The sequence below is a fragment of the Rattus norvegicus genome, chromosome 2 (genome assembly GCF_036323735.1).
Source record: "Rattus norvegicus strain BN/NHsdMcwi chromosome 2, GRCr8, whole genome shotgun sequence".
Classification (NCBI taxonomy): domain Eukaryota; kingdom Metazoa; phylum Chordata; class Mammalia; order Rodentia; family Muridae; genus Rattus; species Rattus norvegicus.
Genome location: NC_086020.1, coordinates 6,979,763 through 6,997,200, shown reverse-complemented (window position 1 = coordinate 6,997,200; position 17,438 = coordinate 6,979,763). Strand labels below are relative to the sequence as shown.

Below are 17,438 nucleotides of genomic sequence, written 5' to 3'. Positions count from 1 at the left end.
CTGTGCATGTACATTCTCTGGACAGGTCAAGGCCTAACACAACTACAGCTTCAGCTGATGACTTGATTCTAACGTTTTGAGGGATATTAAACTAGAACTACCCAGCTAAGCTCCTTCTAGAGTCCTGATCCCCAGTTACTGCATAGGATAATAGATGCTTGGTAATTTGCTAAATATATAACTACAGCCACATATTTTTTTAACTAGGCTTTGGTGGAGAACACTTATGAGGACAAAGGGGCAATTTCACAAATGCCCTTGTAATCTTCATCATGCACAGCCTTTGCAAATTTCAGATCACCACCACACCAGACCTCATAGGAGACAGGAAATGGTGCAATTGACCACTCTGGAGTTCCTCTGTGATTCAACTTTCCCTCTTTCTTTTTAGAGATAGGAAACTGAAAGATACACAAAAGCTCCATTTCTTATTGAAAAACTATATAAAAACTACATATCTTTAATCTTCTAAAAGGGATTAGAATAGCTAACAAGTTATCAAGTTACTAAAATGAAAAGACACTATGGACTGCAGTTGTGGAGTGATAAGGATATGCCACTTTCTGAGCATTCAGTTAGTTATGCTATAGCTGAATGCATAAAGTCAAGGCAAAGGCCCAGCAGTGTAGAGTTCCCTTTCTCAGAGCTGAAGGGAGCTCCACACACAATGCTACAAAGGCCAGGAGCAGTGACCACATCAACAAGTTGGAAATGAAGCTGCCTGTGGTGGATGGTATCTCATTTCCACAGGACATAATGGGGATGGTAAGAGTGGAGACTGTATCAGCAGGAGCCCTAGAGGGCCACTAGTGATCCGAGGACCAGCCTCAAGTGAAGGGCTGTGCTTACCCTCTGGGAGGAGACAAAGCACTGAGAACTGGCTCAGAGCACAGTCAGGGTGGTTCAAATTTTACCTTCTGAGCAAAAGGTTTACTTTGGTTCTCTTTGGGAAAACTAAAGTGCATGGAAGGAGAATGTAAGTGGCTAGTGAGGAGGTATTAGTGGGCCCCTCTTGAGGATTGGCACTAAGGCAGAGGACAAACTTCTAAAGCAGGCTGGCTGGAACTGGGGTCCAGTAGTGATATCTGACCTGTATTCTTGTGTGTCACTCATTCAGTATGACCCTCTTACACCCATTTCTTCTTGTAGGTCATTCCACCTCACAGTAAAGGTGATTTAAAGCAAGAGTTCACTGATGCCTGTGAAATGTCAAGTAGCAAGTAAATACCACTGTTTGCCTCCTTCTCTAGTCCTTTGGTACTTTCTTCTTGCCTGGTTAATTGTTTGCTATTTACCCACCAACAGCATTGTTGGAGTTACATCACACAGATGGCCTGGCTACTTACAGCAGAGAGAGCTGTTGACACTTTTAATAGCACAGGCATTCTCTTTTTCTGCGTGGCCTACATTTCTTGCTCTAACTACAGAAGTGTCTACCCAAACAAGGCACCAGCAGAACTGGGCAGTTCTTTCTGTGTGTTCTCGCCTCCCATAAGACAGGCATCACAACTCATCCAGGGAAAGAAAGTCGCCAGCCTTCCCTGACCAGATCTTTCTATGTGAAGTCTTGGGCCAGTTTGAGGTTCATTGACCTGTTAAAATGATATCAATTTTGGAAACTTTCCTCTGTACAAGTAACAACATGAGAAGGCCTGGTGCTCAAGAGTGAAGTGTTCATATCTCTCTGGTTTCATCTCCCCAGACATACTTTAAGCAATCGGAGAACAAACTCAACAGCAAAAGCAGCAGGCAGGTTGGGTCTTTTGCTAATAAGAAATGAACTGGATAAACGGACATTGGGTGCTAACGGCTTTGCCAAGTGGCCTGTTTCTCCCTGGTTCTCTATGCTGCTTCTTTCCAAATGCCTCTCTTGCCCCATGCCTCCACCTACTCCCTTCCTTTCAACCTGCTGCAAGCTGAATGGTAAGAGGAGAGGGAAAGGCAAGAAGGGCTTGGCTGTTAGCCCAAAGCAAGCTGGATTTGGAAGAGGCCCTAACTTTAAACACACTGTAGAGTTCTGGCTATTATACAAGACTGGACTTATAAGGTACTGAAATGAGACCCATATTACAAGAGACTACGAATAGATGTTCTAGAGAAATTATGTGCCACAACTTCATTGGTGAAAGCACCTTCCAGGGGGCCATGTCAGAACCAACAGTGTTGCTTTAGTCAGTCTAGTTCAATGCAACAGCCTTCGTTAATCTATCCCAAACCCTGATATCCTAAATTGCCAGGAAATCCAGAATTGAGGCAAATTGCCCTGGGTCACCTATTGACAATTCCAGAATTAAGCTATATACACCAGGATGTAGGCCTATTTTAACTGCTTCCCAAGCTTTAGTGTGTTGCTTTGTGATTTCTGTTTCTGAAATGGTTGACTATCTGAAAGCCTTTATCCAAAGACAAATAGTGTTAAGATATGCATGTGAACAGAAGGGAGGAACAAGGTTCTTCTTCAAGTAAGTCAAGAAGGGGAAGGGAGGAGCAGGTGGGGTGATGATAATTGGCTCCTATAGCAATAGAGACTTGTCAACAGAGAGAGAGAGAGAGAAGGATGAGGGTGGTTGTTGAGTGGCATGCCAGCCATCCCTAGTGTCCCCTTACAGCTGTTCTCAGCTGCAGTGTCTTACAGCTCAGGTGGCCATAGGACCCCTGGAGACCCTCTCTATTCTCTTTAGGCAAGTCTGATTTGAATGAATTTTTTCCTTGAGAGGAGGAGCATATAGTTGTAAGTCGTTTCCTAGAAGCTTTTCCGTAAAGTCTCTTATTTGTAACAACTGTCTCAATGACCCTCTAGTGAGGAGGCGTAAGCAGCACTAGGTTGGTTTACAAAGAGGCTCTTTTCAAAGAGGCTCTTTTAAACTCTGCCTTTTTTTTTTTTTTTTTTTTTTGTGAAAGTCGAGAATTCCTTTTGACCATTAGTACAATGAGAAGCAGATGCAATGAGTCACTGAGAAAAACTGACTTTTAAAAAAGGTTTATGTGTATGTGTGAGTACCTGTATATAAGACTGTGTGCCACATATGTGCTCTCAGAGGCCAGAAAAGGGCACTGAATCCCCTGAAACTGGAGTCCTCTGCAAGAATAATAACTATTATTACTTGCCAAGCCATCGCTCCAGGTCTGAAAAACTGATTTAAAAAAATTATACTTAAATGTATATAAATAGTTATAGTCATTTAATATAAGTTGGTTTACATAAAGTATGATTTTTAAACAAATTAAAAAACTCCATAAATCTGTCCTTTATAATGATAAGTGGATAATGGAGAAAATTCAGTTTAGCTCAACTTTGAAGTCAGTGCATATCACTTATTCCATATATCTGTATGTTGCTGGTAGCCAAGGTGCTAAGTTAATGTGGTCCTTCAAAGTGAGGACCAGCACCCTTAAAACATTAGGCATTGTGTGTCTGTCTACCCAGGAGCTCAGATGCCTTCATGCTAAACTCTGAATAAACTCAATTGAGATGCTCATTGATACTGCTGTATAGTTTTGCACATAAAAATCAAAAATGGAGTGATTCTCAAATACTCAGATACATTTAGTAGGTTCCAGTCCATCTCTACATAGACACTTCCATAACAACTGCTGAGGTAGTCACTCACAGGTGGGACACTGAGGACTTCCTTCACTTCATTAATATCTGCTCTGCATCACTGTCGCCAATGCTGTCCCTGTCTGTTACCTTATCACACCCCACCCCCACCTCTGAATCTGCCCTACCGGGGTGTGTGTAGGTTCCTTGGGCCTCATCCTGCTGTGCCATGTACTGTTAGTAAGCTTTGTCAATTACAAAATGAAGGCAGCTTATGGTGAATATTGACAGGCTCCACTATCTTTCTCTTTACAGAAGCGCTAGAGTTTGTCCATTATCCTCAGAGTGTCCACCATTTGAGGGACCGAGCAAGTGCTAAATACAAAATAAATGTCAATAAAAGCATGTGTTGAATTTAAAGAAACATCTCTAGAGATGCTGTGATTATGCTGGAAAATTGGTGTACCAATTTTAGACTGTTATCTTCCACTGGGTCCTTGAGAATAGAAAGAAAGTAACTTAGAAAAATAATATTGGACCAGCTAGAGAGCTCAGCAGGGAAAGGTGCAAATTACCAAGCCTGATGACCCAAGTTCAATATCTGGGACCCACATGATGAATGGAGGGAAATGACTCTTTTTTCTTTCTTTGCACATGCATTCTGCTTTAATGTTACATTTTACATGAATTCACATTTCATTTGGTTTTAATAATGTTTTATTATGAGAAATGACTCTTAAAAGTTGTGCTTTGACACATGTGCAAACACACACACACACACACTCATAAAAAATATTTATAAGTTCATGATATGAAGTCAGTACCTATATGCAAGTTGCAAGTTGTGGCCAATAGTAAAAATAACCCAAAACAATTTCATTTCAGATTCCAAGGGAATCTGGAGGCATGAATTCTGATATTGGAAAGAGATGCTCCCTTTGAAAATATCCAGCTAATCACAGCATTAGGAAAGTGCTACAGGCAGCCACTGTGACCAATGCCTATAACCTGGCTTTGAGAAGATGACCCAGTGGACTCTTGCACTAATCCAAATTGTTTCAAGGTTAAAAATGACCTTTGTGAAGAGTCTGCCTTGCTCATTCTTCCAACAAAGCGCTAGTGGGCATCCTTTCTATGCCAGGTACTAATGAGCTAGAGGCTGCAGACCATGGACTGAAGGAGGAACACAGAATCAAGAAAGCATGTATCAATTCAGAAGTTTAAGAGAAGACTTTAAGTGGGGGAATGTGATGGTGGGGGATGGGGAGGGGAACACCAGATGGGATTGGGGGGGCTTGTTTCCGGGGGACTGGGAAGGGGAATGACATTTGAGGTGTAGATAGAAAGGTATCCAATGAAGGAAAAACATGAGAGAGAGAGAGAGAGAGAGAGAGAGAGAGAGAGAAAGAGAGAGAGAGACACTCACTTTAAGGATAAGGACTCAGCAGAGGGAGGAAGTGAGGCTTAGGTGCTGCAGTGTCACTTTAGCATGGGCACCTTAGGATAGCAGGAACCATTTGTACTAGACAGCAGGAAGTGAGAGCGGTGAGGCAGAGCAGGGTGAGTACCAAACATAATCAGCTGTAAACCCCATGGGAAACCATCCCTAGGCTGTCTAACGCAAACATGCCTACTAGTCACACACTGTAAACCCCATGGGAAACCATCCCTAGGCTGTCTAATGCAAACATGCCTACTAGTCACACGGGCTTGCAAGTTCCCACGTTGAATTAATTACCTAATCACAAAAAGAAAAACCAGCCTGGTGGGTCAGTTGGATCAGGCAGGCAGAAGTTGAAAATGACATGTTTCTGATTCCCAATTTGAGAATTAGGCAATCATTAAGTATGAAAGCCACCTGTAGCCACTGCAGTCCTTTCAGTGCAATCTCTAAAGAGTAAAACCAGAAAAGCAGGTATGCATACGCCTAGCATTCAGTAAACCCCAACACTCTGCCTCCTCTCTGCCTTGCCCCTTTGCAGTCAGTTAAAATAGATTTACTCTCATCTGAAAAGCAATGATTCCACAGCCATTACCTGCATTGCAGATATTCAAATGACCTAATTTAGGTGACTAATTTTCATAGAATTCTCAAAAGCTTTAATTCATGAAACTTCCACCTCTACCCAATGAGGAGGTATAGCCTTAAGATGTCTAATTGAAGGATTGTTGACACAATGTTGAGTTTGGGACCCTCCATTTATCTTTAAGGATCCTTATAAACTTAACCAGAGTCACGGCTGGCACCAACTGTTGCAAGTTTTCAATGCCAGGTCTCAAAGGATGCCTTTACTTTTTCCTGCATTGTTTCCTCAGAAAATGATTAGAAATTCAAGTGTAGATTCAGCTACAGTGGTCTCATGCTAGTTTATGGGTAGCTGCTAAAGCTGGAGTCTATAAATTCAAGGTTTCAAGATTAAGGGACTTAATCACTATAGGCACCTTGTGAAAATGTAGGTATCTGGGCTTTCCCAAGAGATTGTAGTGTGGATAATGCAAGCAAGCCATTCAAGGCCCTTTCTTTTGAGAAACAGTGCTCATAGCAAAGAACAGCAACAATCTGACTGAGTGGCCAACACTTCAGAGTGCACTACTGAAGTCATTATGTCAGACGATTCTACTGTGATGTGAGTCCCCCATTTAGCCATAACTAAGCTTCTTTTCTTCTTTTTAAACTCAAAGTTTGTGATAAACTTCTGCTTAATAACAACTGTAGCAATCTCAAGGTAAAAGAGCACCAGGGATCTCAAAGCTGAAATGGAAGTCTCCAGAGGGCCTGTGCTACACACACAGAGATGAAATATGTGCAGCAATACTGACTGAGTTGTGGAGCCAGAGGAATCTTGGTCTCAGTGGTTGGCTGCCTCTGCCTTTCAGATCCATTATCCAGTCTTTTCAGTTAACATTTTGAAAAACTCCACAGGAAAGTTAGTCAACATATTCTGCCACATGACCTCAATACTAACATTTTCTAGTTTACAGTGATACACGACAAAATTATTCACTTTTTTGGATGCTGAAGACAAACATCTTTATTAAAGATACTACCAAAATTTTGGCAAACTTTTTAAAACAGATTTGTAAACATAATGCTTCCCTTTTCAACTGGCAGCACTTTGAAACGGTGCAAGACAACCTGAATCAACTTTAGTTCAAAATCCTTCTATTTTGACCACATAACTTATGCTCCCACATGATAAGACAAGTGATAGTTTAAATCAACGTTAACAGATAAAATCCATGAAATGAAAGTTTGTGCTATTTGATGAATCACAGTATGTTATGGTTATATATATCTACTTTTTTATATTCCTGGTATGCAGGATGAAAGAAATCTTTAAATATACATCTGATGTATGTAGGTAATAGTTTCTTGCATATCTCTCTTCAAAAAATACTTTATAGCAGTATATAAATAGATTACCTACACATTTATTTTTGTCATTTTGCCCCAAAACTATAAGATCTGTTTCATTTTTATAACATATCATTTTTTGCCCAACATTAATAAAGCTGACAAACTGTTGAAATGGAAATGCTTTTGTCTTCCACAATAGAAGTAGCAACCTGACAGAAACACACCACACACACACACACACACACACACACACACACACACACACACACACACACCAAATAAGCTACTGCAATACTCATCAGTTCTTTAACCTGAGTGTCTGGCCTGAGAGCAGCAGCTTCTTAGCCTTCACGCAGCTCACATCCACAGCAGCTCTGCAGACATACAAGCAGAACACACACTTTCTGATGATGCTGGTAGGCCACAGTATGCTTCCCAGGGTTGTTATCACTGGGAAGCAGTGTAGCTACTGATTAACCACATGATGTAGCAAACACCTTAAGGCAGCCATTGCAATGGAGGTCTAACTTGTAGGGCAGATTTAACACTCTGGAGCCAGACAGCCCGTATGTATGTATGTATGTATGTATGTATGTATGTATGTATGTGTGTATATATGTATATATGTATGTATGCATATGTGCATAGAAAACTACACACATTCACACAACCTTTTTTCAACCCTTTAAAAACAATGTTTTGATTTTTTTGTACTTTGTGCAAATGTTTAAATATTCTACCATTTAAGGCAAAGAGTTTGCATTAAGAAAGGTCAGAAAATAGGCTTATGTTTATTCAAAAGCTTATCACCTTGCACATTACTATTTTGTCTTGTTTTAAACACACACAACTCTTTTAAGTGTGGACTTTGCATCCCTGATATCTAGCAAAAATCATATCTAATGACAAACACAAGATTTCAAGGAAAATTGATTTGAAGCATAGACACTGGATCTCCAATCTCTAAAAAATTGCTTCTATTAACAAAGATTGGGGTGGGAAGTCAGGGAGAGGACCAGAAAAAAAGCAGCTTCAAATTCAGGGAAGCAAAGTAAAATGGAGAGGAACAGAAGTAACTCAAGTTTACTAATCCTGAAACGTCCAACAAAGTGTCATCGTTTAGAGTCCAGAGCAACTCATCTGGAATTTTAAATAAATAAGCTTAAGTTTATTCACATCTTCTGCTTCAAGCAGAGCCCTAGTGCCACGACTCTGCTTGCTGTTGGTCAAATTCACCTATTAGTCTTTTGATGTGAGCCAGCTTGTTATGAAGATACTCGCATCTGTATTTTTCTTCATGGTAATTGGGACTGGACTGCAGACAAAGAAACAGTGAAGCATTAGGTCATAGAATCTACCCTGCTTCTCACGGCAGGTCAGAAAGGCACAGGGGTGATACCCACCTGCTTGATCTTCTGATATTCTTGTAAGACTTCTTCATGAACATTCTGTAAAATTATAAATTACAAATAGGAGTTTGGTACTACATCTAACAAGAAGAAGAGTCAGTAATATACTTAACAAGCACCCACCTGCAAGGTGTAATACTGATGAGGAGATACAACTTGGGACACTTTTATGGAGGGCAATTTGGCAGCAGCTATCAAAATAGCAAATGTAAACTAGACTCAGCACTTCTACATATTCTGTAGGTTTACTACCATGAGCTCTGATGCAGACAGACAGACAGCTAGCAGCTTTGTCCAGCAAGACAATTTTACATTACAAGAATGCCCCATAGGCCCTATAAAAGGACATTAAAAAGAATACAAATGCTTTCTAGGTTGATGGAAAAAATTCTCCATTAAGCCTTGTATTAGTGAACAAAAAAGGTACAAATAATATGGACAGGTTGATAATATCTTTAAAAATGAGATATAATATTTTAATACTCAAAACTTCTATTCTACTCAATAACTTTTACTATTCAGTCTTATAAATTTAATGAACTAGGAACCTAGAAAACAGAATGGTTTATTTATTTGTTTTAAAAGATTTATCTATTTATTTATTATATGTAAGTACACTGTAACTGTCTTCAGATGCACCAAAAGAGGGCATCAGATCTCATTACAGATGGTTGTGAGCCACCATGTGCTTGCTGGGATTTGAACTCAGGTCCTCTTGGAAGAGCAGCCGGTGCTCTTAACCACTGAGCCATCTCTCCAGCCCTACAGAATGGTTTTAATTACTAGAATGTAACACAATGTTGTCTCTTACAGTTGCAGTAAGTACCCTACTTAGTTGTTTTGTATGTTTTACAATATGTAATATATTATAGCAGAATACATCTTCCCCCACGGTTTATGTTTTCTCCAGTATTTCAATCACTTTTGTTTCCTAAAGCATCAAAAAGCCTGGTCTGCTAGACAGCTTGTTCTAAGGCTGGTAGGATGGCTACTAGGGAAGGTAAGGAAATCAAACTCAGCTCATTTGGGAACAAGTCCTTTTACCTGATACTCTTTTGAACCTGGAGAAAGGCGTTTTCGTTGTGCATCCAGTTTAATAAATCTCCTGGCTACAGTCTCCATCCTGGCATGCAAAGCTCTATATTCATCATACTCAGCATTGAAGTCATCCTTGTAATTCTGGCGTTGTTCATAAGAGACAATAGCAATATATTTTCTAATAAGAAAAGAAAGGAAAACAGGATAAATGAGAGAAAGAAAGGGTGAGCCGGGGAGCATGAGGCTGGGATTTAAGCTAAATATTTAGAGAGGCTGCCTTCTTGAATGTACCTCCTTAGTAACTGCCTCCGGTTTGCTGTCTGGCTACTCTTTCACGGGGCCTTCCATACAGAAAGCCTTATGAGTGTCCATGGAGAATATGAGATTCAGTGGCAACAGAATTCAAAAGGAACCACATAAAAAGAAAAAAAATGTTTATACAGACTTGTTCCAGAGCCTTTCTCTATTCTACACAATTTACTACCACACAGGGGAAGAGATTAAGCCATCTGTTGCAAGTCATAGGGAGAAAGAAGTACTTGATAGATAACAGGGGAATGCCATAGTCACTGAGCACTAAAGTCAAAGCTGTCCTAATACCCACTGCTTTGTTAGAGGTGTCTTTTAGATCTGTGACAAGCAAAACTCTTCAACAAGGGCCTTCTGGTTTGCTCTCTGTTCCTTTCCTGATACTTCTAACTAGACCAAAAAACAAACAAACAAACAAACAAACAAACAAAAAAAAAAACAAAAAATCTCCCCAAAAAAACCTAGAGTAAGGTCCTCCACCACAAACCTTCTCTAGTTTATCTTACCACCACTTTTGGATAAAGAGTTATCTTTGTATGTGTATATGTACGTGCTTGCATGTATTTGTGTGTTCGTGTGTGTATATTCCTGATGCCTCATGGGATTCAGGTATGTGAAAGCCATTTTCCCAATATGCCAGGTGATTCAGCAGAAAGTAAATCAGTTAAAAGGTCATTTTAATAGTAAAACAAGCAGTATCATTAGCTCACAGTCAGCCTTCCTTTTTGCTCTGTTTTCCTGCCATGGAAGGCCCAATTTTCTTGATTATTTTGGGTTAAAACTGATACCAGGCAGCTAGGGGGGAGCTGTAGAAGTCATCCTAAGGTGAACATTTGGGTACACCTGGTCCTCACGGTCGTATCATCTTGGAACTTGGGCCTCTCCAGATGGTTTTATCTAAATTGCTTTACCACAAATTCCTTACTGGAAAGTGGGAAAAGTGCTGTAGTGTGCAAACTGAGCGTCCTCATTAGTATTCTCATTTCTGCTATGAGTATGACAGTGTGGAGACTGAGTTTTCTAAGTGTAACTGATTTATGTTACTCAGCTGGTCTCGGCTGAGAAGGACCCCTGCCTGCCAACCACAGGGAGCAGTCCTCTGAAGTCATGCCATCTTACTGCACGTCAGAGCGAGCCCTGAGGGTGGTCACAGTTCCTGGAAATAAGCGTATATAAGTAAAGACTAAGCCAATCTTGACACTCTGGTTTAATTCATTGTGTAATATGTTCATCACACTTGCTAAGAATCTGACCTTTGGTATTTTATTTAACAACTTGGTTAAGGAAAAACACCAATGAGGCCAACTGGGTGCTGCAGTTTGATTCTGGTACTTAACAAAAACTATCTTTAACAAATTCTTAGGACTTTGCAGTTGGTTTTTAATGAGGTAACAGAATAAAAACATGCAAATATGAGATAACTCCCAACTACTAAAAGTTTTTAGTTTGGGTAAAACTTGTTGCTTTTATTTAAGTAAATTAAGTATAAGCAAAAAGCTTTTTAAAACAAAAGCCTTAGGAACATGACAAACATACACAGTTCCCTGAGGGAGAGGACCAACACCTCTTAGTGATCTAGTGATCATTTCCTGTTGAAAGACTCCATTAATACATTAGGTTTAACTAAACCACATCTTAAATATAGTTAGCTGATTAGGATGGCAAACAAGGCAACAGCTTTGAATGCCTGGCAGACATTTCAGGATGAGCTATTTTATACATATCACTGTTACTGAAAGGGTGTGAAGCTGATCACAGGAGAGTGCAGGTAGCATCCTCACTGCTCCTGGGCTCAGCTTTCACACATCTAAGAGGAGGAAGGTGGGTGGACAGAGACTCCAAGGAGTGGTGTGTGTGTGCAGGCTCATCTCCCTACCTAGGGGCTCCTCCGGCTTCTGTGAGCTGAGAGGTGCACTAGGACCATCCTGCTTTCTCATTGTCCAGTAGCTACATAATGTCCAGCACCCGTAGCTGTCACACTGGGGTTAAGTAGAAGCAGAGCTTAGTAAATCTAAAATGTTCTCTCCTCTTCAAAATCAAAGGTTGAAAGTATAGTTTAACTTGGCCCACTATGAGATGGCACTAACAGAAAAAAAAGGTCAGACAGGTCAGGTTATAACTCATGTTCTGTGTTCTAGCTCTTTCCCAAATCTGTTTCATCTTGAAAGCCTTCTGCTCTCAGAGCTTCTAGTTTTTCCACGCTCCACTTTTCCAGGCACTTGCAACTTTACTATTTTCTTCTTACAGAAGCCTTTTAATTGTATGAAAAAGCTAGAATTATAAGTCTACGTTATAATTTCTGTGATAAGCAGTTACAAAAAATATTCTCAGGTGGGCATTTAGCAACTTGTTGTCACAAGAAAAACTCATACCTGGTACTAAATGGTAATGAGTCAACTTTAGTATTCTTTCCTCTTAAAATTAATTTTAGAAAAAGACCTTTATTTACATAAAAACAAATCTATTGCCTGCTCTGCATTGTTCAATGTAGAGGTTCAAGCCCTGTGAGCACTCTGGGCCCCTATAGGGGCTGTGCATTAATGGACTGTCAGCTTTGAAGACTCAGATGTTCATCCTGGCCCTGGAACAAAGGACAAGCTTCTCTATACTTTAAAAGCCAATGAGCACTGCCCTGCACAGGGGAGGCACAGCCTGCTCCTGCAGACAGTAGATCTGGGACAGCAGGCTCAATGGCAGACTTTCAATTGCAGAGGTGGCTCCAGGACTCTATTTTTGGTATTTCTTCTTTTGATTTGCAAATTATGGGAAAAGAATTTTCAAACTTTCTAAAATTAAATAGCTCTCTCCATTGGAAGGTAGAAAACTTACATCAAATAATCTGGGAGTTCAATTGTTGAAGAAGGCTCCATGGAAGCTGTGCACTCTTCTTTAACTCCTATGAAGGAAAAATCAGAGCGTTCATCAACCAGTATGGTTATCAAATGCCTCTAACTTTAAAACAGATTAGAAAACATCTGGAACACTTTTCCTCAGATTCTTTTCTTCCACCTCAATAAGCAACAGTAAGCAAGGACTACAACGGAGCACAAGCATTGGAGGCCTGCATCCAGCAGGGCTGACGCCAGGTATTTAAAGCACTCTGGCTACTACAGTGTCTGCACAGAAAAGGTATCCATCTTAACCCAAGGTCAATCTTCTCTTCTTTCGGTAACACTTGTGGCATCTGCCTGGCAATTCAGACTGTGGTGGCAGATGCAACCAGACAAAGGGGATTTTAAATAAGCATCTACTTTTCCTGGGATTCACACAAGGTAAAAAAGAAACGAAAGAGTCAGGGAGCAGCTGTTTGGGCGGCTCTGTTTTCACTGTTACACTTCTGTAGCTAGGTAGGACTCATTTCTTCATTGGCTCACCAGGCATTAATGAAAGTGGATGCACACTTCTCTAACCTGTGACTCTCACAGCACTAGACAGGTGATTTAAGGGTAAATATTAAAAAATGCTTTAGCCACTCATGGCTATGCTGTTAAAAGTGGGTAAATTCTCAGTATTATATTGCTTAACACACAGCTTCCAGGGCTATGCTTAGAAAATTTATTAATTTTTTTCCTTTTTTTTTAAATTCAAGCTACCCTTAATAATTCTAACTATAATTTGCTGGAAAAACATATGTTCACTACAAAGTAAATGTGAATATCTGACAATTTATCAGCCTTTTAAAAGGTAAAATACACTAAATAATTACATAATCAGTGGCCTTATTGTTCACCTATATAAATTTGACTTGGTTGTGACCACAAGAGAATGTGCAAGAGCATCAAGTATAGAATCCTTGGTCTTTGCCCTAGATGCCAGACCAGATACAGGATGTGCTTTTGGACCTGCCCTCCACCTGTGAAGATCACACGACACTAATAAGATTTCCTATAAATCATCAAGAAAAAAAAAAAAAAAAGGATACAGGCTTACCCAGGTCTCTACCCCAGCGAGCGCACAAGTTTCTTTTCTTTCTTTCTTTCTTTTTTTTTTTTGGAGCTAAGGACCAAACCCAGGGCCTTGTGCTTGCTAGGCAAGTGCTCTACCACTGAGCTAAATCCCCAACCCCAGCACACAAGTTTCTATGGGAGGTCTTGGCATACTGGAGCTCGTCTTGAGTCACCCCATGAAGGGTAGATGTGTGGAAAGCAGAGGGTAACATGAATCTGGCTTATAACTCTAAACGTGAAATTTTACTTTATAGCTTATCCTGACTTGACATATTCAAATCTGAAGAGTAGTGTAGGTGGGGAAAATAACTTATACTTTGACCATTCTTTAGTGTTGTGTTGATATTTGTTATCATGCAGTACACCTAATCCAGGTCAACTGTATCTTTACCATAACTTCTCTTCTGCAAATTTTACTAGGAGAGAATAATGAGAGTATCTTCCATATGGCAGAAATGGTCAGTTAAACCTCAGGGTTTCAGGTGTTCAATGTTAGGAACAAGATCTGACTAACAGATGATGTCAGTTTACTAACAAAAATATCCTTCTCTCTTCCAAGCTAATAACAGCCAGAAACCTGAAACAAAGTACTCTTATTGCAAGTGACCACAGAATCTTTACAAAGATTTTGACAGTCTTTCTGTGCTAATCTTAATTACAGCAGGGATGCTTCTTGCTTCTCAGAAAGGAGGGAATAGATATTTCTACAGCTATTGTGAATGTGTTTAAATCAATCACAAAATGGCATGGACCTGTTATACGGATGTTATGTTGTGCAATATGACAGAGAAGGAAAAGAAGAGCAAAGGGGAGTCTTTGGAGAATGGCAGGGTCAATTTAAAATGTCAGTGTAAATATGCATCCAGAAGTCATGTTTAATACTCTGCTAAGTAAAGACTAAAGTGACAGCTACAAGGTGAAAGAAAAAAATATGCTCCAAAAGCACAATATTAAGGTTAGCTAAATAAGTCATTTGCTTAAAAATCTTCTTTAAAAGGGAAACAAGAATACCCTTGGGAGGGAATAGGGAGACAAAGTTTAGAACAGAGGCAGAAGGAACACCCATTCAGAGCCTGCCCCACATGTGGCCCATACATATACAGCCACCAAACTAGATAAGATGGATGAAGCAAAGAAATGCAGGCTGAAGGAACTGGATGTAGATCTCTCCTGAGAGACACAGCCAGAATACAGCAAATACAGAGGCGAATGCCAACAGCAAACCACTGAACGGGACCCCCGTTGAAGGAATCAGAGAAAGGACTGAAAGAGCTTGAAGGGGCTTGAGACCCCATATGAACAACAATGCCAACCAACCAGAGCTTCCAGGGACTAAGCCACTACCTAAAGACTATATACATGGACTGACCCTGGACTCTGACCTCATAGGTAGCAATGAATATCCTAGAAAGAGCAGCAGTGGATGGGGAAGTCCTTGGTCCTGCCAAGACTGAATCCCCAGTGAATGTGATTGTTGGGGGGAGGGTGGTAATGGGGGGAGGATGGGGAGGGGAACACTCATAGAGAAGGGGAGGGGAGGGGCAGGGGTTAGGGGGATGTTGGCCTGGAAACTGGGAAGGGGACTAACAATCGAAATGTAAATAAGAAATACTCAAGTTAATAAAGATGGAAAAAAAAATCTTTAAACAGCATCATCAACAACTTCTAATAGCATGTTCTTCCAGTTCATTTAACACAGAACGAAGGCTTTTCCCCCCATTTAAACAAATATAAGATACCTTCATTGGGATTTGGACTGTCATTACTCAGCTTGGCAGTTTCTTCTCTCTGAAGGTCTTTCTCCTTTTCCTCCCTGCTCTCAATGTCATGTTTCTTTATTTGGTCCTTTTCCTTGTGTTTTTTAGACTTCTTTTTGGACTTTTTGTGAGACACTGGATGTTCTTCTTCCATGGGCTTTGGACACTTTAGTAAAGCTGAGCTAGAGGGTAATGTTTCCTCCAGACAAGTCCTTGAGGTATATTTGTCTTGCTGGTCCTCAAAGATGCTACTGTTTTGACTAAAACTGTCAACAGGTAGGTCTTGAGTCCCCCGGCCTTCTGGAGTGCTAGGGGAATTGGAGTTGGAATTTACAGTCTGGGTAGGATTGGAGACAGGCAGGTGGGTTGAAGGCAGTGGTGAGGGGGTGGGGATGGCAGCAGCTGCAGGGGGCGGTAGAAGGCTTGCACAAGATTTTTCATTGGTGGGATTCAAATGGCCATTTAATGTCGGTGGGACTCTGTTTGTCAGGTGAGATATTCGAGCTTTTTTGTTCGTTAAAGGATCAATGAAATCTGAATCCAAAGGTCGTTTCTGGGGGTCGGGGATGGGGGAAGGATAAGATTTGTTAGCTGAGCAGCTTACTCATCATACCAGACTCTAAGATCAGTCAAAATAAAACCATACTCCTCAACACACACACACACACAGACAGACACACACACACACACACACACACAGACACAGACACACACACACACACACACACACACACACACACACACACACACACCCCTCTAAACCAAATGCAAATCTAATTTTAGTCCCTCTGTTAAAAGCAGAATAGAGGAACAGTGCCAAATAGTGTTTTTCCATCTTGCAGGCTACCTAAACCCTAGAAACTATTCAAGGTAAATCCTCTCAAACTAATAAACTAAAACACAAACTAAAGTTTCCTCAGGTATCTGTTGGAGGGCCTTTTCCCAAGTGTGATCTTCTCCTAACCCTTATCTAAGTAGAAGCAAGCACCCTCAAGGCTGGCTCAGTTGGCCTAGGTTAGCAGGTAAGAAAGCAGTCTGCACCATCTAAAGTTGTGAACATCAGTAAGGCTAATAAAGGGCAGTGTGCCCATGCTCTAATTGACTAAAATGCTCCAGTTGTGGATATGTTTGTGGTCACTTATCAGTTTAACCATCACATTGTGAACTATCCCATCCTTTAGACTCAGCTATCATGGCTGAAATGCCATTATAGTTTTTCACTGTACATATATATTCACAATGTTGTAAACTAAGTTTTCATAACTGGCGCATTAAAATGAGGTAGACACACTTTAAAAACAAACATTGATATATTATCTTAATAACATTATATAAGTTATAAAAATGAATAGTTGAAAAGTATAAACATATAAGCTATATGTTAGATATTTTGTATTTGGACTTAAAAGAAGATAATAGTTAACCCATTAGTTCATTCTGTTTTTACTTTAGCACCCACTGTGGAATTTGATCAGCATAGAAGCAGGTTCATAGTTGAAGGCATTAAAACAAAGTCTCCAAAGATGGACTTGCTCCTTTTCTCCCGCTGTCTTCCTCACAGTAGGTTTCTAGCACTTTGACTCATAGCTAGTCTCTTGCTAGAGTGCTCTCCACACATCTGTCTGCTTTCCCTAGTTCTTCAGAGTAGCGTACACAGAGAAGAGGTACTGTGTTAATAATACTAGGGCGGGCAGAAAAATCTCTGCCAGGATTGACCCAAAGCACCCAGGACACAAAAACTGTCAGATATGTTACACTGAGATGATTCTAAACTAGAATGGAGTCTGATTACAGGTCTTCTGATTATGGTTAAATTGGAAAAAAAAACAACAACTTTAAAGTAACGCCCCTTTTCAATCTGCCCCAAACACATTTTTAACAAGAATGTCCTAGTACATTTCAGATAAAATCAAGTATCTTCCAAAGTTATGTGGGGCTGGATATGTCTTCTGGTTAGTGAGCAAACTGAAAAGGAAAATCTTACAATTAACTTAAATTTTAAAAGTGGCAAGCAAGATAAGCTTTAAGTACTTTGATCATCAGTACAACTTAGTGTAAATAATTCTAGACTGAGGTCAA

The 17,438-nt window shown here is 40.2% G+C and overlaps 1 protein-coding gene across 4 annotated transcripts in view; it reads right to left on the bottom strand.

Annotated features, from left to right (window-relative positions):
* Positions 1 to 6,546: 6,546 nt before the first annotated feature.
* Positions 6,547 to 17,438, bottom strand: part of Ell2 (elongation factor for RNA polymerase II 2) — an 80,209-nt gene continuing 69,317 nt past the window's right edge. For 2 of the 4 annotated variants that reach the window (XM_008760604.3, XM_039103371.2), the window contains 5 exons: positions 15,342 to 15,912; positions 12,485 to 12,551; positions 9,353 to 9,524; positions 8,303 to 8,347; positions 6,547 to 8,214 (listed from right to left, as the gene is read on the bottom strand). In XM_008760604.3, the coding sequence (XP_008758826.1) occupies positions 8,098 to 8,214; positions 8,303 to 8,347; positions 9,353 to 9,524; positions 12,485 to 12,551; positions 15,342 to 15,912 (972 nt within the window). In that variant the 3' untranslated portion in view covers positions 6,547 to 8,097. Of the gene's footprint in view, positions 8,215 to 8,302; positions 8,348 to 8,431; positions 8,500 to 9,352; positions 9,525 to 12,484; positions 12,552 to 15,341; positions 15,913 to 17,438 lie in introns of all 4 variants that reach the window. The other 2 variants (XR_010063598.1, NM_001427210.1) reach the window with 2 other exon arrangements.